At 46.1% G+C, this 23,848-nt stretch overlaps 1 protein-coding gene across 12 annotated transcripts in view; it reads left to right on the top strand.

Moving 5' to 3' along the window:
* PTPRT (protein tyrosine phosphatase receptor type T) overlaps nucleotides 1-23,848 on the top strand; it is a 1,077,107-nt gene that overhangs the window by 870,877 nt on the left and 182,382 nt on the right. For 6 of the 12 annotated variants that reach the window (XM_060618001.3, XM_060617991.3, XM_060617946.3 and 3 more), the window contains exon 14: nucleotides 6,434-6,490. The exons of the other annotated variants lie outside the window; for them this stretch is intronic. In XM_060618001.3, coding sequence (XP_060473984.1) covers nucleotides 6,434-6,490 — 57 coding nt within the window. The remainder of the gene's footprint in view (nucleotides 1-6,433; nucleotides 6,491-23,848) is intronic. 12 annotated transcript variants of the gene reach the window in all.

Here is a 23,848-nt window from a genome sequence, read left to right as displayed (position 1 = left end):
GAACTCCAGAATAATGAAGCATGAGATAAGGGGCCAATGTCACCAGTAGATCCATGCTGCCCTGTGGTGGTGATGGACTAACACCATTGTCCCAATGGCAATAGGAAAGAGATGTGGGCAATGGTCTTTTGTAAATGTGGTTTCTTTTTATAATGGCTAAGCCTGAGGTGGAGCATTTCATCCAGCATTTTCTCTTCTCTCTTCATAATGGATTCTCACCCCTGCAGAGAGTGGCAGGACAATAAATACCCATTCTCTAATGAGATGCCCTCATTTTGCAGATGCTAAGACTGGAGCCAGGAAGGGGAATGATGTGTCCATAGATTCCTTATCTGTAAGGATAACATGCCACAGGTGGTGTGAGAAGCCAAGCAAGATGTAGGTATTGTCTCCTATCAGATAGGAAATTCCCATCACCTGCCCTCCCCTCTGTTGACCCAATTCTATGCAGAAGGTTCTATCTTTATGAAGCTTCTTCGAGAGGTTGCATGGAATAATGGGGAATCAGAGTCACCTGGCTTTAAATCCCACATCCTAAACTTAACTGTTTGACCTTGGGTAAGTCAACCTTTATGAGTTTATCACTTCACTTTTAGGCTGGAGATCATTCATTCTTTCTCATGATTATTTGAGGTAATGCACATAAAAGGTCAAGAATATAACAGATTATAAACATCTTTAGCTTCCCTCCTTCATTCTTCTGAACTTCTCTGATAGGAGACCTGGAGACCCACCTCTCTCTCTGCTGTTCTCTAAGGAAGAAAACCCAAAGCCCAGGCTCTAGTCATTTCTCATACAATTCCACAAATCACACATTTATCAGATGCACTCAGGCTAGATCCAAAGTGCAGAAACAGGCACAGGAATGATGCTGGCCTCACTTCTTGGTATTAAACCTCTTCATCAATAGGTTGTTATGTTTAAATGAGATTCTACATAGCAATCATGTATTTTTATTGACTATAGCATTTTGCTCATGCACCTGCTGCCCTTTGACTGTAGCACTTTTCCTTTCCTCCTGATCTACCTAACAATTTCAGGAGGGACTCAGGACCACAGGATGCCCAAATCTAGCTGTGGTAGCTGAAGTAGAGACCCCAGTGAGGGATCACTTATGAGAGGCAAACTATAGTGAGTCAGTCTATTGGAAAACTCTTGACTCTTGTTCAGTCTTTAGAAATCCTGCCAGAATTTCAGAGGGAGAAGTCCAGGGTGTGTGCTTGGGGGTTAGAGTAGGGTGGTACTGTTTCTCTCTAGCCAAACCCAATAAGGTGAATTTTCCATAGTGAGGGTTCTCAGAATTGCTTGAGTATAACAGATCTCCTTGGCCCTTGGCCCCTCTTATTTTCACTCAGTGTCTTCTAGGCCCTAAAATTCCAAAGGAATAATTTGGCTTTTCCTGAAGGTTTTGTGACAAGATAGAAGAAAAAGATTATATTATAAGTAGACCAAAATAACCCAAAGATGACATTCACATTAATATTTTTCTTTCTACAACCACTGACACATCTCTTTAGTCTTCTTTTGTCCTTCTCCTATCCCTTCTCTCTAGACTGTTCATACTTCTCTCTCTCTCTCTCTCTCTCTCTCTCTCTCACACACACACACACACACACACACACACACACACACACACACCTTTTCCCCACCCCACTCAGGAAGACAAAGCTAGAGCAATAGAGTCCAGGAAAACAAAACCAACACCAACACTTGCCCTTCAAGCATGTCCTCGGGACATCCCTGTGAACTACAAATGAGAATTATCTACCCAAGACCTGAGACACCTGAGTTGACCTTAGCTCAAATCTGATGCTCCAGAGCAGTTGTATCTCACAAAGGGATAGGAGGAATTTTAAAATCATGAGTCAGAGAAAGAGGAAAATGTTTCTGGAGACAGGGTTAGAAATAAAGAGAATAAAGCTCTATTAGAGCTTTCTCTGATGGGGTTTCAATGTAGTGTTGAAAGGGGGGGGGGGAGGTGAAGAGGGCTAGCAAAAATTAACCATCTGTGATACCAGTCATGGTACTATGGTGCTGTGTACCAGTCATAAGGCTGTGTATGTTGACATGAGTTTATAATGAGATGATAGAATCAAAGCCTGGCATGTATTACACACTAAATAAATACTGATCATCATTATTACCCTTACTCAAGAAATGAAGCAGTATAATCCCAGAAGGGTTGAATAAAGAACCCAAGGTCCCACAGAATTGCAGCTGAGTTCTAACTCCAAAGCTCATGGCATTCCCATGACACCATTTTGAATCTTGTCAATGACATAGACGGGGTGAGATTCTGTGAGTCAGAGTCCCCTATCTCCTATTTGTTAACCCCCTTCCCATGACTCTATTCCAATAATAGTCGATAATAGAATATTTAGAGCATGATGGGTCTTTTGTTTCTCTTTGGCAGTGTCCAGGCTAAGTCCTGAGATCTGTAGCAGACCTGGTGCCTCAAGGAGCCCTCAGCTTTTTACACTAGTATAATATATTGAAGCTAATAAACCAAGAAATTAGTTTGCCTTCAAGGTTATCTATTCTAGTGTCATCTTTAGTCCATCAGCATCTCTTTCTATTCACCATTCTTTGCTTGAGAAGGAAATAGAAGTCAAAAATCAGAAAAGAAGTCTGAGGCACTTATAATTCTGATCTTCTTCTTTGCACAATATTAATATTTTTATTAATATTTTTATTAATATTAATATATATGAATGGGGGCTGGAAACTATGGAGAGAGCAGGGTCATGAATCCTCTAACAGAAAATCCATATGATGTGGGAACCAGATGGCAGAAGAGAAAGCAAGGGACTACTACCTTTTCTTCTGCCGGATTAGTTAGGATAGGTCAGGCTTAGCTGCAATAACAAATTAATACCCAAGTATCAGTAGCTTAATATCAGAAAGTTTTCTTTGTTGTTATGCCATCTAGAATATATGTGGCCTCAAAAGATGCCATATTAGGGAAGAGAAAGTATGGGGATAGTAACCTGGATCTTGAATACCTCACTTGGAAATGACTCTAGTCACTTCTGCTTACATGGCTCTGATGAGGCTTGGATTCTTCTGTGTGACTAAGAAGGAGTGATAGACCAGGCACCAGTAAACGCTAGTCATCTCTACACAATATGTATGAGCTCTTTTCCTGTTTCCACTTCCCTTTGTGTCCTGCTGAGACCCATGATCCATCGCTCGTCTTCTGCTACTGTACCCACTAGAGAGACGTCTTCCCATCCCAACACCTATGCAGCTATACTTCTGTGTCTGCCCTTCATAGCTAAGCACTCCTACCCAGCAGAGTTGGAGCCCTAGGTGGTAGAGTGGGGAGGCTCCTCTGGGCCTGTCAACCAAACTAAGGCTTTAACTGTTTTTTTTTAATTTATTTAATCCTTAAAAGAACTTCATGAGATACTTATTAGTATTCCCATTTTATGGGTAGGGAATTGAAACTCATAAGTGTAATTTTCCAAATGACACAGCTAGTAGGTAAATACTAAACCAGAATTTCATTTCTTCATTTAATTTTCCATAAATATATATTGAGTGCAACTTAGTATTGACAGTGGCCTCTTGTCCCATAGAGGTTAAGAAATTTGTCTTTGGATTTGGACAGTCTTTGATTCTAGGCTGGAAAAGGCACTTAACTGCTCTATGTCTTGGTTTCCCCATCTGTAAAACCATGACAATAGCACCACTTACTTTATGGGACTAATGTAAGAATTCAATGGGCTAATGCATATAAAGTTCTTAGTGCAATGCCAAGCTTATAATAAGCACTCAACGGGTAGCTAGTGGAACAACAAAAAGATAAATTATATCAATATAGCATGATAAGGGCTGTGATGAAGGTAAATCCAGGATACTGTGGGAGCAGAGAAGGGAAACATAAATCACTTTAGGGTGTGCATTCTCAGGTACGTGGTTACTGAGACAAGTTTTAAAAGAGTGACAGTTATCATATTGAACAAGGCTGAAGAGTAAGGCAGGGAGGTCTTCTGAGTTGAGGAAGTAGCATGTGCAGATCATTGGAGGCAAGAAAGCATGCCACTGAACTTGAATAGGTCAAAGCAAACAGACAGATGCCAGTGTGACCAGAGGGCAGGAGTGAACAGAGGTGGAGGCTGAAGTGGCAAGCAAGGCCAGGACACCAAGGACTCAGCATAGCCCCATAATATATGTGATATATATATCTATATATCTATGTCTATCTATATATAGATATAGATATATGTATATATGTATATGTGTGTATGTATATATATATATGTATATGTATATATACATATATAGACATAGTCCTGAGACTGTGGGCGCCCTTGGAGGTGCTTAAGCAAACTGCCTTTGTCTGAAGGCCACCCTAGTTATAGCTTAGAAGATGGATCAGAGATGGGGTTTCAGAGCACAGACAAGGTGGGAGCATGGGAGAACAGGTAGAAGCCACTGAAATGGGACAAGTGAGAACATTTGAGTCATGTCTTCTCAAGCTTTCTGTTTCTTTTTCTGACATGCATGCAAGCCATATCCTGCCTACCTCAAAGGTGGGGGAAAATTAATAAAAATAGCCACTTAGACTAGGGGTTGGCAGACTTTCTGTAAAGGGCCAGATAGTAGGTATTTTCAGTTTTGCAAGGCCTGTGGTGTCTGTCACACCTACGTAGCTTTGTCATTGCAGCACAGAAAGCAGTGAAATAAATATAAAATGAGAGTGTGACTATGTTCCAATAAAACTTTATTTCTGGACATTGAAATGTAGATTTTGTATAATTTTTGTACACCATAAAGTATTACTCTTCTTTTTGTTTCTTTGTCCCCCAACCATTTAAAAATATAAAAACCATTCCTAGCACATGGCCACACAGGGAACCGTGGGAAGCTGGATTTGACCCATGAGCCATAGTTTACTGACCTCTGACTTAGTATGTGCTTTGAAAATGGCACAGTTCTTCATACCTTAAAGGGAGGAATATTATGATGACAACTAAGTGGTAGTTACATTTTATAGTATTTCGTGACCTCGATCAAGCTTGGTATTTGTGTGAATTTTTGAAATTATGTATTTCCTATTTACCAGTTGGTCTGGAACACCCTACCTCTCTCTCCATTTGCATAAAGGCTTTATACAGTTTTGTTGATGAATCAGTAGAGGAACATGCAGCCTTTTACCAAGCATAAGACACCTTACTGCCTTTTGTATCATTTTCTTTATAGAGACAAGTGGTTGGTTTCAGAGGGCAGGAGTGTTAGTCATGCAAACCAGGGTTGGAATACTGCATCTGCCAGTTGCTAGTTGTGTGATCTTGAGCAAGTTACAGTAGTTCTCTGGTTCATGTATTCACTCGTCTATTTATCCAACAAATATTCACAGAGTACCTACTACATGCCGGGTACGAGATTGCCTAGTAAATGGAACGCTGTGACTACCTTCAAGGAATTTACAGAACCAAGGAGAAGTCAGCCATTAATAACACAGGAAGGTTATCACTGTATAAAGGGAAGACTAGGGTGTGATGGGAAAACAGAGCGGGCCATCTTCTCCATACATGGTGAGATGCTCAAGACTCCCAATAAAGGAATTCCAAACTGATTTCCTGAAAGATGAACAGTTGCCAGCCAGGTAAAGGGGCAGGAAGGGAGTGCATTCCACACGAGGTGATGAGGCTGGGTAAGGCCTACAGATAAGGTAGGGGGCTGTTGATAACAGAGAAGATTTCATTGCCCTTTGGGCAGAGAGTGTGGACCAACAGGCAAGGATCTGTCATTGAGGGTCTGCGAGCTGGTGGAGGGGATTTGACATTTACCTTTCTCATGCCCTTCAGCTGAAGGGTGGAGAGTGGATTGTTAGGGGGCAAGACCAGAGACAGGAAGACCAACAGGAGGCTGCTTAGGTAATCCCCAGTGAAATATGAGGGTGGCTTCAACCAAGAGGAAATGAAATTGGAGAGAAGGAGGAGGAGGCTTCCAGAACCTTCCTGGAATATAATGACTAAGGCATGCTGAGTAATTAGAAGTGGGAGGTCAGTAAAAAGGAGGGGTAAAGGATGACTCCCAGATTGCTAGACCAAGGCGCTACGTGGGTGGGGCCACCATTTACTAAGAAAGCAGAGACTGGGAGAGAAGACACCAAGTGGAAAGATGATGCGTTCATTTGTAATAATACTGACCTTTCTGGGATGCTCTCAGTCTCAGAAACATTGTGTGTGAGGTACCTGGCATGTCGTGGGGCCTTGATAAATGCTGAATCTTATTCTCGTTTCATTTTTAAAAATCTTTTTCGGGCCTTGTTGTGTTAGATCACGATGTTCTTTTGCTGTTTAGTGTGAGCTCTTCAGAGCCACAAGAACTATGGTTTTGTTCACCGTGCCACACGTTTTCATGTGTGTTTCTTTCTCTCCTTCTCTTCTGCATGCTGCCTGGGGACTGGCTTCCTTGTGGTCAGCACCAATGGGCAGCGCCCAGGTGACCCCGGGGACTCCACTCTGCCTCCTCACCACAGGTGACCATCAGAGCCCTGGGCGGGTGGGAAGGGATTGAGAGTGGCCCATGCTCAGGGCATCCTCCAGGCCAGGTGCCCCAGAGAGGAACTGGCAGTCCCTCCACCCCACCCATCCATCTGCCCACCTATTCTTCCAGCCACCCACCCATTCACCCATCCACCCATCTCTCCATCCCTCCTTTCATTCATGCATCTATCCACTCATCCATTCTAATGCTTACTACTAAGTACCTGCTGTGTGCCAGGCGCTGTTGCAGGCATTGAGGCATACAATGATGAGGAAAAAAAAGACATGTTCCTGTGACTTTCTGGGAAGGGAAAGAGCCACACAAATCAATGTACAACTGTAACCATGAGTAGTGCCACAAACGAGAGGTATGTGGTGTTCAAAATAGACAAACACATATACCTGGAGCAAAGGGAGTGTGTCCCCAGGAAGTGACAGCTTAGCTGTGGTCTGAGGTTAGGGAAGAAGTTGACCTATTACGTCTGTGCTTAGGAAGTAAGTAGATCAGGCTGTGATCCCAGGCCTACCATTTGTCCCAGACAGGACCTTTATTTTTTTTAATGTTTATTTATTTATTTTTGAGAGAGAGAGAGAGAGAGAGAGAGCGAGCAAGCACGCATGCACACACACAAGTTGGGGAGGGTCAGAGAGAGAGGGAGACACAGAATCTGAAGTGGGCTCCAGGCTCCAGGCTCCAGGCTCCAAGCTCCAAGCTCCGAGCTGTCAGCGTAGAACCCGATGCAGGGCTCAAATCCACAAACCGTGATACCATGACCTGATCCAAAGCTGGATGCTTAACTGACTGAGCCACCCAGGCACCCCTGGGACAACCCCTTTCAGTGTGATGATCTCAACTTCTCCTATGTGTGAAGCAGGAGTAATCATGGTTACCTCTTAGGGGGCGCCATTTTCTCGCAGTCTCTGCACAGGCAGCATCTTCTGGAGGTGTACTCCAAAACCATACAAGATGACGAGTGTAAGAAGGGCTGGTATGGGAGTGCCCAGTCCAGAGTAGGTACATGTTTGAAGTAAATACCAGCCCCTTCCATCGAATACACTGCAGTTTGATCTCATGTCGCATAAACATCCATTGCTCTTCAGAGACTGGGATGCAGAGCCCGGGCTGCAGAGCCCATCTGTGTCAGAGGCTAATGCCCATTTCAGGGCCTGATAGACAAGGGATGCTGCTGACCTAGAGATTCTACCTCAGGGGCTCATTCTTGTCATTACAGTCGTTGGCGATTTCAAATCTTTTACTGTCACCTCTCTCAGAGTTGTTGCTCAGACAATGGCCTCCTCTCTGCTGGTCCCTGACTGGCTAGTTTGTCATAGGGGGAAAGGGGGTGCGGCAGGCAGTCATGACAGGAGTCTGGCCATCCAGTACCTCACAATCCTCTACTGTCCACCCCCTTTCCCAAATTCAGAAATATCACTGCCGGGGCACCTGGGTGGCTCAGTTGGTTAAGCATCCAACTCTTGATTTTCACTTAGGTGGTGATCTCATGGTTCCTCAGTTCAAGCCCCATGTCAGGCTTTGTGCTGACAATGCAGAGCCTGCTTAGGATTCTCTCTCTCCCTCTCTCTCTCTCTCTGCCCCTCCCCCACTCATGTTCTCCCTCCTTCCCTCCCTCCCTCTCTCTTTCTCTCCACACACACACGCACTCTCTCTCTCAAGATAAATAAATAAACATTAAAAAAAAAATAGCACTGCTAATGAATGTCTCTGGGTTCTCTAGACACAGAGCCTGAGATAGGCATTCTTGTGCAAATCATTCATGGAGGAGTATTCTCAGAAGAAAGTGAGGAAGACAGGGTAGGGCAGGGAAGAAACTAAGGGAGGATGTGGAGGCCTGTGTCAGCCTGAGCCCACAGGGGCCTCTGGAGTGTGGGAGCTGCCCCCACCTTGAAGTCAGGGGCCAGCAGTTGTGCCACTGTGTCAGCCAGCCATTGGCCACGGGCTCCCGTGCGAGTGCACAGCCTCCTGGAGAGGCAGCTCACCTCCGCCTTACAGCACTTCTGCTGAGAAGGAGGTATCTGTGAGCCTTTAGCAGCCAGCACGCTTGGCAGATAGAGATGAGGTGCACCAGCCCTGGAGAGGAGATCTGGGCAGACCCTCCATGTAGCATTCGCTACAGCCCAGCCCAGCTTTCCTCCATAGCTACCTCCACAGCTCAGCATGTCACTGCCCACGCCCCAGGAGTGTCCTCCTAGCCACTCATTACCTGTGTGACTTTAAGCAAGTTGCATAGGCTTTTTTCACTGGCAAATCTAATTGTCACACTTCACAGTCATTTTACCGATGACTATTAGGGGACCCTGGAGAGTGCCCTGCTCCACAGCAGCACATAGTAGGCCTTCAAGAAATGTCAGTCTCCTACTATCCCCCCATCATAGGCCCACCAGCCTCACCCTCACCCTCACCCTCACCCCCAGGGCTGTGTGGTCAGAGTGAGGGGCCAGTGACTCCACCCCCGTGCCCATACCCACTTTACTGAGGAACCGTGCTTCTCCAGAGCAGGTGAGGGAGCTCCATTTCCACTGGGCCATTGTTCTCTGGGATCTATTCAAGTCGAGCAGTCTGATAATGTTTTCTTTAAACAGAGCCAATTCTGTATCAGGCACATTTGTTCTTACCTCTTGCCTCTGAGGTGTCTGAATGTTCCTCCTCTGACAGGTTTATTTCATCGTGTTCCATTGGTTTCTCGGCCTCATTTGATGGGTGAGGTGCCTGCGAGTGTTTCTCTTTGAGCAGAAGGTCCCTTTCAAAGGGTGTTTTTGTTAATGCTCTTCCCCTGGTAGCAATAAGGGCTGGTGTAAATAATAACTGTCAGATGTGAATGACGAGGAGTTCAGACCGTGAGCGCAGGCTGCCTCATTTCAGATCAGCAGCACAGAGAACTGTGGAGCCACGTTGTGTGTCAGGGACAGGCTGGCATTTGGAGTCGAGGCTGTGTTCAGCTCTCGGCTCTGCCCCAGTTCTGGCCTGGTGATGGTGGGCAAGCGATTTCTTTTCTCTGGGCTCCCTTCTTTTCCGGACAAGTGGGGATAGCAGTGCACCCGGCCATAGTTAATGGGGAGAGCGAAGTATGATAGCCTTAACTTCCTTGCTCAGCTAACTCTGACTAGCTCTTCAGGTCTCTGACTTCCTGACCTCGCCTTCAGAGAATCTGTGTTCAGGGACAGGGCTTGTCACCCTCGGCACTAGGGACACTTGGGGATGGGTAATTCTCTGTGGTGGGGGGCTGCCATGTGCGTGTTAGGATGGTCAGCGGCACCTCCGGCTTCTACCCACTAGATGCCAGTAGCACTTCATCCCTCAATTATGACAGCCAACTCTATCTCCAGACAGTCTCCCAGGTCCCCTGAGGGACAGTAGCTCCCCCTCTTGAAATCTTTCAGAGCTGCACTGTTCAATAAACATAGAACTTGAACCATGTCTGTAATTTTACATTTTTACAGAAGTGTTTATTTTTGAGAGAGAGAGAAAGAGAGAGAGCGAGCCCGTGCAAGAGCAGGGGAGAGGCAGTTGGGGGGGGTTGGCGGGGACAGAGGATCCAAAGTAGGTTCTGTGCTGACAGCAGAGAGCCTGATATGGGGCTCGAAACCATGGGATCATGACCTGAACCGAGGCACCCCTATAATTTTACATTTTTTTAGAGTCACATTAAAAAAGAAAAAAATAACAGATGAAATTAATGTTACTAGGTATTATTTAACCCAATGCATATAAAACATCATTTTAACATGCAGTTATTATTTTAAAATTACTAGTGAAAGGTATTTTATGTTCTTTTTGCCCTAAGTCTTTGAAATCTGGTATACATTTTACACTTAGAACACTTCTCAATTCAGATGCTAGATTTCAAACAGTTAAAATGAAATATAACCCCAAAAAGATAAACATCGTGTTTAACAAGTAAACATATTTTAAACTAGTATAGTTTTAAAACTTAAATTAGTTAAAATAAGTAATAAAATAAATTTAAAACCTCAGTTCCTCAGCCACACTAGCCACATTTCAGATGCTTGGTAACTACGTGTGGCTTAGTGGCTACCATTCTGGACAGTGCAGATCTAGAGGTAAAAAAATGTCTTGGTCATCTTTGTGCCTAGTCAGAGAACAGAAGTGTATATTCACAGAGTAGTGGCTCAGGAAATGTTCAATTGCTTGATTCAGATTACACACACACACACACACACACACACACACACACACACACTTGACAATGTCTGGAAATGCATTTGGTTGTCACAAGTGGGTTTGAGGGTAGAGAACAGGGATGCTGGCCTTGAAAAAATAAGGTAAAATCTCTTGTGGCCAGTGTTGGATGTCTTTCTGTTGTTGACTTGAGGCTGCAGTGGACAGATGACTAGCTCACATTTCACCTGAAGGACTTGGGGTGTCGCAGGTCCACCATGAGAGAAAGAATGCCCCTTCTCTGCCCCTGCAGTAACTGAGCCACGCCTCCAGTCTGAAACGCTGGGTCCATTTGGAGGCTGGAGTGATGCACTAACTGTCTGCCTGAGCTGAACCCCTGTCAGACTCCAATTCACTACCTTGGCTCTTCCCAGTGCCCACTGTCAGTCTGTCACAAGGAGAAGGGCTTTGAGACAAGCCCTCATATGGAGATTCTGTTCCTTAAAACTGGGGGAACTTGGGCAAATCATTCAGCCTTGCTGATCCCAGGTCCTCATCCATGAAATGATGTGGAAGAGTCCCACCCCTGGGACTCGTGGCGACGGTCATCAGAGAAAATGGATGCGTTTCTAGCATGGCTCCTGCTTAAGGGGGTGTCAGATACACCTCCCCTCTATTGTTCCTTTCTTTCCCGTTCACTTCATGTTGAAACCCTCTATTGTTGTTTTCCTGGCAGTTTTTAAAATCAGAGCCTTGCCGCAGTAACAGGATTCAGGCCATAAAACACTTCTCTGAGATTGCTTTGCAACTGCCTCTAAAGCCACTTTCCCAGGGCCAGCTTATAAATTCTGGACTAGGTAGACTTTGAGCCTTTGGGACAAAAGTGTGTGGGCCCAGAGCAGATGGGGAGGCAGCGCAGCAGCCTCCTGAGGGCTCCGCTCGGTGCCTGGTGGCTTAGGCAGACTGGGACACCCTGGGGCCTCAGGGACCCCCGCAGGGATGCTATGCCCCCTGGCAAGGATTGAGGGATGGTATGAGAACAGGAGCTGGAAGCATTAGGACCAGATGTAGTGCTCTGGAAAAGGCTGGAACCCAAGCACCCACAGTGACAGGCTGTGCTTGGTGGACCCACAGCTGAGACAGCCTGCCAGGTTGGCTGGAGAGAGGCAGCAGCTCTTGGGGGGGGGCGGGGGGTGGGCAGGGGCTTCAGGGATGTCTAGCAAGATGAGGAAAAGAACAGTGAAACAAGCCAGGTGTGTTACAGACTTCCTTCATCCTGTGGCATGTGCAGAGGGCTTCACATCATTAATGCAGTTAAGCTTTCCACCAACTCTACCCCATAGGGAGCTATTAGCATCCTCATTTATAGGTGAGGAAACTGAGGCTCTGATGATTGAAAATCACACAGCTCAGAAATGATAAAGCCAGGAACTGAACTTAGATTTCTCTGGAGAGTCTGTACTCTTACCCACCATGCTGTGTGCCCATGGTCAACATTAGTGGATACCGATTATGCGCCAAGAACCAGGAAATACCATAGCAAAGGGGCTCAGGACTGTGCTTCAGAACCACATAATGACTAGCCCTGGGACTTTGAGCCGCAAAAAGGTTACAATTGTCCCATTTCCTTATAGGCAAAATGGGGATACTAATAATAACTATTGTTAAGAGGAATAAATGAGATAATACATTTTGAGTGCTTAAACTTGTGCTGTTGCTTTTATTATTATCATAAACCCATTTTACAGATGAGGAAATTGAGGTCCAAATAAGAGGAAGCAGCCAAGCTCACCAATGGTGAGATTCAGGCAGGTGGCTGGACCAGATCTGTGGTTCCTGAGAAACATGGAGGGTGGGGGTGAAAGGTGAGAGCCCATGAGAGCCTCAGCCTAAAGTGACAAGCAGAATTTACAAATAAGGGCTCATTAGGGAGTTGGAATATAAGGTGGGAGGCTGGACACAGTAGCGTGATAACCCCAGCTGCTGTGATGGACCTAGGCAAGAGTTAGACAGAGAGCTGAGATGACACAATGCTGAGGTCCCTGAGCCTTTGACCTGGGTGTCCTCTGGTCCCCCTTGACCAAAGCCTTTGGTGGTCCCAAAGCTCAGGCCAGGGCTGTGTCTGCAGATGAGGAGCAGGGACCAAACTGGAGGTCAGGGAGATGGGTGACATTCAGGATCCGGACAGCCACAGCTCTTCTATCTGGCTACTGGCATGGCTAGGCTGACACAGCAGAGCACGGCAGGAGCCCAGTACTCTATCCAAGATGCGATCTTTGTCAGCAGTCTTCCAGTAGGTGCTCACAAGCCTGATGGACCTACGGCTACGGGCCCACCACTCTAGCTGCCAGCTTCTGTTACCAATCTCCCTGCTGAACCAGTAACCTTAACACAGGAGAGGAAGGCATTTTCTCGCATGTTGCTTCTCCAGTGGGGTGTTCTCCTATAGCAGGTGAATGTTTCTGCTGCCTGCAAACAAGCATCTAAGCAAGGAGCATATCTGACTGAGGCCTTCACTACATCTTTTTCTCTCTCAGGACATTCTCCTTAGACCAAAGTGAAACCTGTCTCCACGCTTCTGTGCAAACTGCCATTAAATTCAGATTCAGAATCCAAGGGCCATCCTTGCTCTTTCTTCCCAGCTTAGGTACCAGCTAGTCACCACGTGGGACCAGTACAGCCTCCAGAATGCCTCCTTTTCTCGCTGCTGCTTCTCATTCCCAAGACTCATTAAGTCCTGCTCAGATTAGTGTCACAGCTTCCAGGCTGACCTTCCTGTTGTCACAATGGTGCCCTTTTAGTGTATGCTCCACTGAAGCCTGAGTGATGGTCCAGCAATAAGAATCTGCTCCTGATTGAAATGCCACCAGGCTCCCCTGTGCTTTGGGAGAGTTAGCCTGAATCAAAGACCCTCACTCTTCAACTTCCTTCCCTCTTTGGCATCCTGTGCCATGTTCACACTGATTACATCAGCAGGGCCTGCCTTCTCACAGCCCCTCCCTTCGCTGTGATGCTCTCCCTCTGTTGTCTACCTTACTCACCCGTTACGATCAAGTCTATACAAAACCTTCCCTGACCCCCACTGTCTCGGGCTACACTGAGCGGCGATGCTCAACTGGCCAGGCCAGTGTATACAGAGGATCCCCTGAGTCAGCCCCGAGTGAGGGGGCCTCATCAACACGGCCACATTCACACCCCAAGCACACTTTTTTGGAGCTGTGTGGTTTCTGTCACCTCTTAGCCTGTGCCCAGACACATACAGTGGTCATTTACACGACCCCATGCATGAGCAGACTTATGGGTTGAGTGGATGATTGACAGTAATAGATCATGTGCCAAGCATTGGGTGCTCTCCCCACCCCACCCTCTGCCTCACCTCACCTGACTCACCGTCTGCCATTTGGTTAGGCTCACTGTGAGTCACTGAGCACTGGTTTTCTATCCAGTATTTGAACTCTGTGCAGCCCCATCTGCCAAGCTTCCTAGAGGATGATTCTCTGGAGTTTCTGGATAGAGGTCCCCTAAATCTACTGGTTCAGCCCTGCATAGGCTGTCTTGGGCTCACCTGGTGCTGACCCAGGAGAGGTCAGACTTAGAGGCAGAATGCATAGGCACCTCAGGACAGACATCTCAGTCCTCTGAGCATGCCTCTGGAAGCAACAGCCATGGCTGCAAATGCTCTGGACCTCACTCCTAGCCTCTAACACAGAGCTGCTTTCCATCCATCCTTTGGGGAGGAGGGTAGATCAGCTTTTAGTACAGAACACAGTGATTCAGTGTTTCTGCTTCCAAGAGCCAAGGGGCAAAGGCTAGAAGAAAGAAAACATGTTCATGGTGGATTTGCCTGGAATCTCAACAATCGATGCTGTTCCCACTGCTGGTTTTATTACCCTTGCTCAGTTTCGTTGCACTAATCTGAATTCTGTGCTGCGTGTTTACCGGTCGTTCCCTCTGATCCCGCTCGTGCTTCCACTAATCCTTCCTATAGATTTCTTGTTCCATTCCGTGCCTCCCCTCCTTTCCAGGCTCTAAGGCTTGCTGTAGACAGCATGTTCCAGAGGCAAGATCCGGGCAAAGCTACCCAGGCTGGGCAGATCTTAGCGTTTCCTACCCCTTCCTCCCCCTTTGAGTCAGGTAATGTGGTCATCCCATGAGAGATCAGCTTGGCCAGAGTCGGTTGGAAAGAACTGAATTCTGTTTCTGAGTAAGAGCCTTGGGGACACCTTGACCCAGCACACCCTGCTGTGCTGTTCAGACAAATAAAGCCAGACATAGTGGCCTTCCTGAAGCCTCCTGCGCTGCTCAGCCCATGACCAAGCAGGGGTGTCCTATCCTCTTCCCATATCTGATTGGCCCTAACCCCTATTAGTGATTGCATTTTACTCAGCTAAATGCTAAGACCTCCCTCCTATTCCCAGCCCATTCCCAGACTGCTTAAAACATGCCCGAGCTTAGCCTGGTGTGGTGGATTCAATGTCTTCCCCCAAAAGATATGTGGAAGGCCTAACCCCAGTTCCTGTGAAAGTGATCTTATTCAGAAAGAGGGTATTCACAAATGTACTTAGTTAAGATGGGTCATGAGGGTAGGCTCTAATTCAATGAGACTGATGTCCTTACAAGAAGGAAACATCATGTGAAGACAGACCCACACGGAGGATGCTGTGGTGATGGAGGTGGAGTGGGCTGCCGAGGAAATTGCCTAGCAAACCTGCAGTTCAGAGGAGGCAAGGGAGGATTCTACCCAGTCTCAGGGGCAGCCTGGACATCTTGATTTTAGACTTCTGCCCTCTAGAACTGTGAGAGAGTGCATTTCTGTTGCTTTAAGCCACTCCAATTGTGGTAACTTCTTATGACAGCCCTATAGAACTAATACACTTGGAAACGCAGGAATCCAGAGCACTGGGCAATGGGCAGGAGTCCACCCTCAAGGCTGTTCCCTTACAGTGGACAGACCTCCATGAGACCAGGGCCAAGAGTTGCCATCCCAGAGAATTTATTTGGCCAACCTATGGGGCCTCCATGTTGGCTGTATTCTGTGTTTGGCTCACAGCCAGCCTCTGCTCTGTGGCTCTGACCCTCTCCTTTTTGGTTCTTCCTCCTGCTTTTGAATAGTCCTAGCATTTGCTGCTGGTCACACCCTGGCCTTGACCTCTGCCTCACCATTCAGGCCGTGGTAACCTGTTCTCTGTGTCCTGACCTTGTTTGGCCTGTATACCATCCCAGTGGGCTTTTGTGCCCACCGCTACAGTGACTGCTCTGGAGAAGGCTTCCCTTGTTCCACAGCTGCCCCAGACTTCCCTGAACTCCACAGGAAGAACTACGATCTATTCAGGGTGACCATGCACTGTCTCACACTGGCTGCCTGGAACTTCTAACAGGACCATCTACTTGGCCACAGGGCACACCATTGAGTGTGTGTTCTCCTCTCTTACATCTGTGCTTCAGACTAAACCCTTAATCCCCAGTGCAAACTGTGGGTGCTCCTCTCTGCCACAGCTAAGCAGCTTTGAGCCCCCCAGGCTCAGGCTCAGGCTCAGTGCACAGATTTCTGCAAGCAGGGAGCCAGTCCTGCTGGCACTGAGCTGGCTCAGCATCTTCTTCCTTGTTGGCAGGGCGAGCCTCGTCTGGACCGTAGGGAACCAGGGTGGGGAAGGGAGAGAGGAGGCCACTGGATGGTCTCAGGGATGCCCATGACATGTCCCATACCACTGATGACATGTGAAAACCAACTTTGTAATCTTGCTTTGGCTAAGCAGTCATGCATGCCCTTTGCTGTATACACCTGTAATAGCTTTGATTTTCAGCTTGGAGACTTCTCTCTCCTGCCAGGTAATGAGCTCCTAGACAGCAGGACTGTCTCTTAATTACCTCACATGCCCAGCACCTTGCTGTCCTCACTGTCAGCATTATAATCCTAACACCACTCATCAGGCAGTGTCCAGGACTTTTTCTCTGTGGCCAAGAGTTGAGTTGGTGCTAATGAGATCAGGGTAATGGGTTTAGTCCATTTGGAGGTCACTTGGCTCCATCCAGTCCCATTCCATGGGCTAAGTATCACTGCTGGCCAAAGTCCTTTCAGAACTCTAGGCATAGGCTGACCTCTCACTGTGGGTAGGTACAGGCAGAGCCCTAAACCCCACACAGGCTGGCTCCTGATGCCTCCTTTAGATATGATGCCTACCTCAGCCACATCTTGGTCTTTAACCTTAACTGTAGCAGTCTACAGAGTGCACCCAGCTCTAGCCATTGCTTGTGGCCCTTCTCTGGTCACGGGCTAGGGTCTTGGCACTCACACTGTGGGCTTCTGGGCACACGAAGCAACAGTTGAGGGTATAGGGAAGTATGAAGGGATTCTCAGCTCACCAGTGGTGAAGCCCTGGAACGCAGATACCTTACAAGGGATGTGTCAATAATGACAATGTCTGGCATCAATCAGGCATGACTCCTCTTAAATAAGTCTATAATGCAGAATTCTGAACACATAAAAAAAAAATTCAGAAGACCAATTTTCCTGCACCCAGAAGACATTAACCATAAGGGTTTTACATAGCCAGCTTTTCTACTGTATGCAACATGACTGAATTAGAATTTGACCTACACCGAGCATTTGCTGTGTAAAGCAAGGTCCACCCAGAAAGAGATTCAGGAGATGCATAGGACCAAGCAGAATCAGCATTTGAGGAACAATTTATTTGAGTGGCCAGGGTGCTTTCAAACAATCAATTAAAGCTATTCCCATCTCACGAGGTGCTAACCTCCACTTAAAGCTGCAAAAGAGGGCAACCTCTGTCAGCAATATTTAGCAGTTTTAGTTGTATAGGCTGTGATGAAGTCAATTCCAACCTCTTAGAACCAGCTGGGTGATATTGAGGGAGGCTGGGATATTAGAAATCTGTATCTTCTTTACACTTAACTCAGTACTTATTAAATGGTTTTCCCCAACAAGGCTAAAGCTATCTTTGAAAAACCCGTGTCTCTGTAGTGTTTTCCAGCTCCTTGACATTGACTCAGAGTTAAATCTTGGCTAAAAGCAATTACTGTCATATGATGAATTGAAGCAATTTATTTATTACTTGAGAAACATCCTAGGTGATGTCACTTAGAAGAATGATGGAATAATCCTTCTCAAGTGCTCCATTATCAACCAGACCTAGTGAGGGAGGCACCGTTCCCAGGTGTGGGGAAGGTAGTCAGAAATTTTTAAAAATTATTATCTTGAGACCAGAGAAAGAATATTAGGAATAAAGTAGACAACAGTTACTTAAACTTGATCTAGGCTTGTCTCCCTGTATAATTATATGGGATGCTGTGGTGGCTAAATATCAAGAAAGGAATTATAGGGAAAGCCCAGAGATTAATAATAAAACTGAACTCAGTGTGTTAAGGGCTTAGAGATGGTGGTTGATATACAAGGAAAGTGAAAAGGATGAGTGAACTTAAGTTAAAAAGGTCAGGTTTAAATATCATTTGAGCAAAGTCTGTATAATTTGACCCATATAACAAGATTCACATGACATGTTCATCAATCCCTTCCATATTAGAATATGATATGTTGGCAAGAGGGCATGAGGGGAGATAATTTCAAGAAAAGCTGGTATAAAATGGAGCTGCATGATACAGCAGGTGGCAAACTCAGCAGGGACAGGCATATATACAAAGGCGTCTTAATCTGGCTGATCAAGATAAGATTCTAGATCAAAATACCAGTAAGCAGTACCTGCTGAGCAACCTAGTTTAACACCTAGCTGTCCCGAAAGCCAGCCACAATTTCTCTAACTTGGCCTTGATTTTGCTGAAATTAACACATGGTCCTGGGCATTCCTCCTGGATTATAAACCCAGACACCTCTCCAAAGTGGCGATGAATATCATCACTTGTTCATAGGAAGCCCTTGGTGGCCCTTGGCCTATTTGGCCTCACATCTCTCCTTTGTTCTTCCCTTGCTGCCTGGGATGTACAGGTGACCCCTGCAGGCTGTGTTTCCTGGGCCGCATGTCAACTGGTATCTGGGTTTGGCCAGTAAAGAGACATTTAATTACACAGGAAGAGGAAGGAGAAGCCTTTCCCTCTTGGCTTCAGGCACCTTCTTTGGCGGTGACCATGTCCCCTCCATGACTCCACTTCTGGCGATCTTCCAGAATCCTAACTTCTTTTGGGTGACCCCGACCTCTGGGCTCTGATGATACCACCACCTCCTTTTGTCTCCGGTCTAGGTTGGGTAATGACTCCTGGTGTTGCTATTGTCTCGGTTGCCTCACCATCTTCTCCTGATCCCCGTGTGTCAATTCTCTAGTAAATATGTTCCATTTTAAATGTTTGGAGTCGTTTCCCTTTTCCTGGTTGGATACTGGTGGATGCAGAGCCTGTGCTGATTTCTAGTGATTCTTCCTTCCTGTAGTAAATGGTAAGGGAAAAAATGTGATTTAATCATCCAGTCTGTGTGTTTTTTTTCCTGTATCAACATCACACTTTACTCTTGTGAAATATCTGGAATCCACATTTTCCCATTAAAAAAAAAAGTCAACAACAGCATTTGTTTCTCCCCAGGCTTCTCGCACCCCTCCTGTTTGCTACAATTTCAATCCTCAAAGACTGCCAAAGTAGTTCATGATCACAATTACAAATGCTCTCAATGCCTTGGGATGCAATTTGTAAAGTCTGGAGGCTTGAATCTAATGAAGTATCCAGATGCTTTCCTACCAACTTTTTTCCTATCTTGGACTTAAATTCCATCTTAAAAATAGCCTACCATTCTGAGAATTCGCTTCCAGCAAAATCAAGAAGGGATATGGTACATACCTGACTTTAGAAGAGCCAGAAAGTTGCCCAGCTTTCTCACCTTTTCCCTGTTGCCTCCTCTTGGCAAACGCCCCATAATCAGAGATGTCTGCAATCCTTAAAACCTTCACTGGCATTGAGGTAGCAGCTCAGAGTCAGAGTTTGAAAGGTTTTCTCTCCTGGGTGCCAGATGCGTGCAAAGACAGAGTAAAGACAGAAAAACTCTCCAACAAGAGAAGTCATTAAGTAGACAGGGTGAACTGCCAGCACAGTAAGATTTGGGGATAATATGCCCTTAGATAGCTAGGAGGCGACTGTGTATTTTAAAGACTGCGGCTATTAGGAATTGTGTTCCCGAGAGCCAACTTCCTTTCTTTACCATCAGCAATGATCACCAGCATGGGTTATGCATCCACTGGGATTTACTTGGTTTTGTCAATTGCAATTAGACGTTCTTTATCTGAGACTTCTATTTTTGCTCCATATCTTTACAGGGAAGTTCTCTGAAATAAAGCTATAGAATTGGGCCTGTAGCCAGTGAGAGCACTTTGAGAATGAATCGTTAATCCCTTGTTGCCACATTTTGTTATTGCTGCCATTAAGTCATCCAGATGTAAGCCTGATACGGGCCTTGCCTATAGGAGGAGAGTTAAGTGAATCACTCTGGGGGTCTCTGCCTCCCTTCATCCTAAGGATTAGATGAACTCAGGCAGCAGGTTGCAAGGAAGCGTCACCCCAGTACCCATAGTGCACCCACAGTTTATAGACATAGAAAAGCCCGCCTACCAACCCTGGAACTAGTTCCAAGGCCATGCCATCATTTTGCCCCATGTGTGAGCAGTTCCTCAGAGTTTGTCAAACTTTTTTACCTCTGTTATTACATTTGATTCTTTGAAAATCCCTGTGAACTTGGCATTTACTCCGTATTTTACAAATGAGGATATCAAATCACATGGTGGTTAACAGGTTTGGTCAAGGTCACACAACCAGTTAGGATGGAATCTGGATGCAAATTCATGTATTTCTGATCTGAAACCCATTGCTTTTGACTGATCTCATAAAACCATAGAATCTCAATCTCAGAAGGGTTATAAGAGGTTGTAGAGGCCCTCTACATGGTGGGAGAATACCAAGTTTCCAGATGGTGTCTTTCATTGTTGGTGACACATTCTCCTGCTTTTGTGGGTAACTTGGGGACTTGGGGGTTGACCCCATGGGAGTTTCATGTCTCTAAAGATGACAGGGAGAATGTCTCTCACCCAGGACATGGGTATCACTGGAATCAAAGGATGCCGACTTGAGGTGGGAAGCAGGGTCAATAAGCAAAGAAAAAAGGTCACTGTCCCATGACAGTGAAGTGTTGAAGGCTTGGTTAAGCATTCCAGAAGCCCGGGAGGTGAGAACACGTAGAGACAAAGTAGGCAGATACAAAGGAGGGCCAACTCGGGAATAGGACTGGGGAACTATGACTGCTTTTATGCTCCTTTCTACATTATAGTGCTGTATCACAGGCTTGAGCCTCAGCTGGATAGTGATTCCACATAAAAACCTTTCTTTGTGTTGGCCCCTAATTTACCCCCATCACTCTACCCAGTGATATTAGCTCCAATTTTTAAAATTAAAGGGATCGATCTATTCCATCACCCACAGTGGCTTTTCAACTTTTTGAAAGCAAGAACTAAGTCTCATGTGAATCTTCCACTCTCTAGGCCATGAAGTCCTATTCTGACTGCCATTCCTCCAAAGTCAGTGATCTCTGATTTTAGTATTCACTGAATAACCTACATACCTTGTTAAAATGCAGGTGCTGATTGATTACATCTGGAATGGGGCCTGAGATTCTGCATTTGTAATAAGCTCCCAAGTGATACTGATGCTTCTGGTCTTTGGGTCACACTTTGAATGGCAAGGCTCTTGACCTGTCTTTACCCTGGAGCCCCCTCTCCAAGGGTAGAGTCAACAACTGGATAAGCCTCACCAGAGTGACCTGACTAGTACAGTGTTAAGCAAAGCTAATTGCCCTTGGTGGATATCAGGAATCCTTGGGGAATATAAACTGGGATGGTTGTTTGGCAGCATGGGAGGAGATGGTAGGGAGATGGAGCATGGTGACTGGACTCTATGTATGGAGGAAATACTGAGGGAGAGGGGAAGACTTCAAGAGACCAAGAGCTATTCCTTGGGCACCAGGTTTCCATATGCAGCAGTGAGTAGGTAGTACACTGAAAGCCAGATGTGAACTCTGAGCTGGAGCTGGGAGGAATCTGGATTCTAAGACATCAGTGATTTCATGGACAGAGGACAGAGGGCAGCAGCAACATCTTTGAGAGGACAGGTTTGGCCTTTGGGAGTGTTCAGAGCTCAGAGGGCCCGGTTGGCTAAGGTATAAAGTTGGGCATGCAACCTCATGTAGAGACAGTAGTTTCCTGTCAGTGTGGGCTGAGTTCATAAGATTGTTTTTGATGATTACATCACACAAGGGACTTAGGTAGAGGCTTGAAGCTACTCCAGTTGGATAAATTTACTACCTGGTGCATAGCTGCCGGTTCTGATTTACGTGGACTATTCTCAGGCTGCTCCCGGTGGATGGCAGAGATGAAGAGGACACATCCAAGTCCCTCCCCCTTCTCTCAGTTACCAGGCTTATCCCTGCTTAGTGGATAGAAAGTACCCAAGGCCAGAAAGAGGTCTTTTTAAGGGACTGGGAGACTGATACAATATGAAGTTTGACTCTCATGAAAAGGGTGGCTTAGAGCAAAAGTAACACACCTCCCATGTTGTTTCCAGTTCTTCCTCTGAAAAATTCCTCTGGATTTCTGGCCAATGAGTCAGATGGCCAAACTTCTTTGTGGACCCAGTCCTGGCATGTCCTTAACTACACCTCTGTCAAGGGCAGTTCATTATAGTGATAAGGGGGTGAGCCCTGTACACAAAGTCCCATCTCTGAAACTCACTAGTTATATGGCCTTGGACAAGTCATTTAACCCTTCTGTGAAGTTTCTTAATCTATATAAAAGGGGAAACAAAACTAGTACCTCCTGAGTTTTTAGAAGTTTCAATGACTTCATGTATGAAAAGTGTTGGGCACATTACTTGGCACCCAGTAATAGATCAGTACATTTAAGCTAACATTTTATTTATTTATTTACTTATTTATTTATTTAGAGAGAGAGTGTGTGCAGGGGAGGGGCAAAGAGAAAGGGGGAGAGAGAGAATCTCAAGCAAGCTCCATGCTGTCTGCTCAAAGCCCGATGCGGGGCTTCATCTCACAAAGGTGTGAGATTATGATCTGAGCCAAAATCAAGAGTCAGATGCTTAACCGACTGAGTCACCCAGGTGCCCCTTAAGTTGATTTTTTTTAAGTAGTAGTAATTGAGCTTCTGTTTGATGATGAGCTCAGTGCCTGCCTGAGACAGCCCATCGTATTGCTAGGAGACCCCCCCCCCCCCATGAGCCAACCCTTATGTGCTTCCCCATAAGTCTTATCATAGGGTCTCATCTGCTCTGTTGAGAACTTATATGTAAGGCCTCATGTAGATTCGTCTGACTCTGCACCAGGCTCAGGGCTAGCCCATGCTCTGTCTCTGTCCCTCTTTTCTTCCTCTCAGATGAAGGAGCCACATGGGAATGCTGTCTGGCCTTCAGTCCCAGAGACATTTCCTCTGTACCTGTACCACCCACCTTTAAGTGCTGTTGGCATGCTTACTTTTTCAACAGAGGCACAATTCCACAGTAACTCAAGCAAATGCCCTTGAAAGGGTGCTAAAGTGGACATTGGGTTGGCCATGTCCCAGGGCTTGTTCTTGTCCCTATACCTGGAGTCTGGTTGGGCCAGCCAAGTATAACTCCTCCTCATCACTTCCTGTATAGAGTTTGTGATTTCAGCCCTGATGCCTGTCGGCTGAGCTCACTGAATCTGTCTAAACCACTGGCTGGCCTTTCCAGATAGATTCCCTGGTTCAAGTATGTTCCATTGTTGGTTCATGGTCACCACTTAAATCTAGGGACGTCTTGGAACTTAGTTGGGAAAGGGTTTCTCACACATATCCAACACCTTCACTTTCCTTTGGCTGGAGCTTGATTCTATCCTAGGAGCAGTGTTTGACACAGCTGATTATTCCTTCCTTCTTGAAACACTCTTCTCTTGGCTCTAGGGCACTCTACACTCCTGGGTTGTTTTATTAACTGTCTGGCCACTCCTCCTCTGCCTCCTATGCAGGCATATCATTGTCTACCCACTCACTAAGTGCTGTAGACTCTCTACTCTCTCTCTAAGCCTCCTTCTCCTTTTACTCTTTATTCTTTCCCTGGGTGTCTCCATCAACCCCGAGCTGCAGATACCATCTATCTGTATGCATAAATCACACATTTTTACCTGCAGCTCAGACTTCTTTCCAGAGCTCCAGACCTGCACTTTTAACTGCCTCCTTTTCTA

Source organism: Panthera onca, chromosome A3 (genome assembly GCF_046562875.1).
Source record: "Panthera onca isolate mPanOnc1 chromosome A3, mPanOnc1 haplotype 2, whole genome shotgun sequence".
Taxonomy (NCBI): domain Eukaryota; kingdom Metazoa; phylum Chordata; class Mammalia; order Carnivora; family Felidae; genus Panthera; species Panthera onca.
This window is presented reverse-complemented; position numbering and strand designations above follow the sequence as displayed.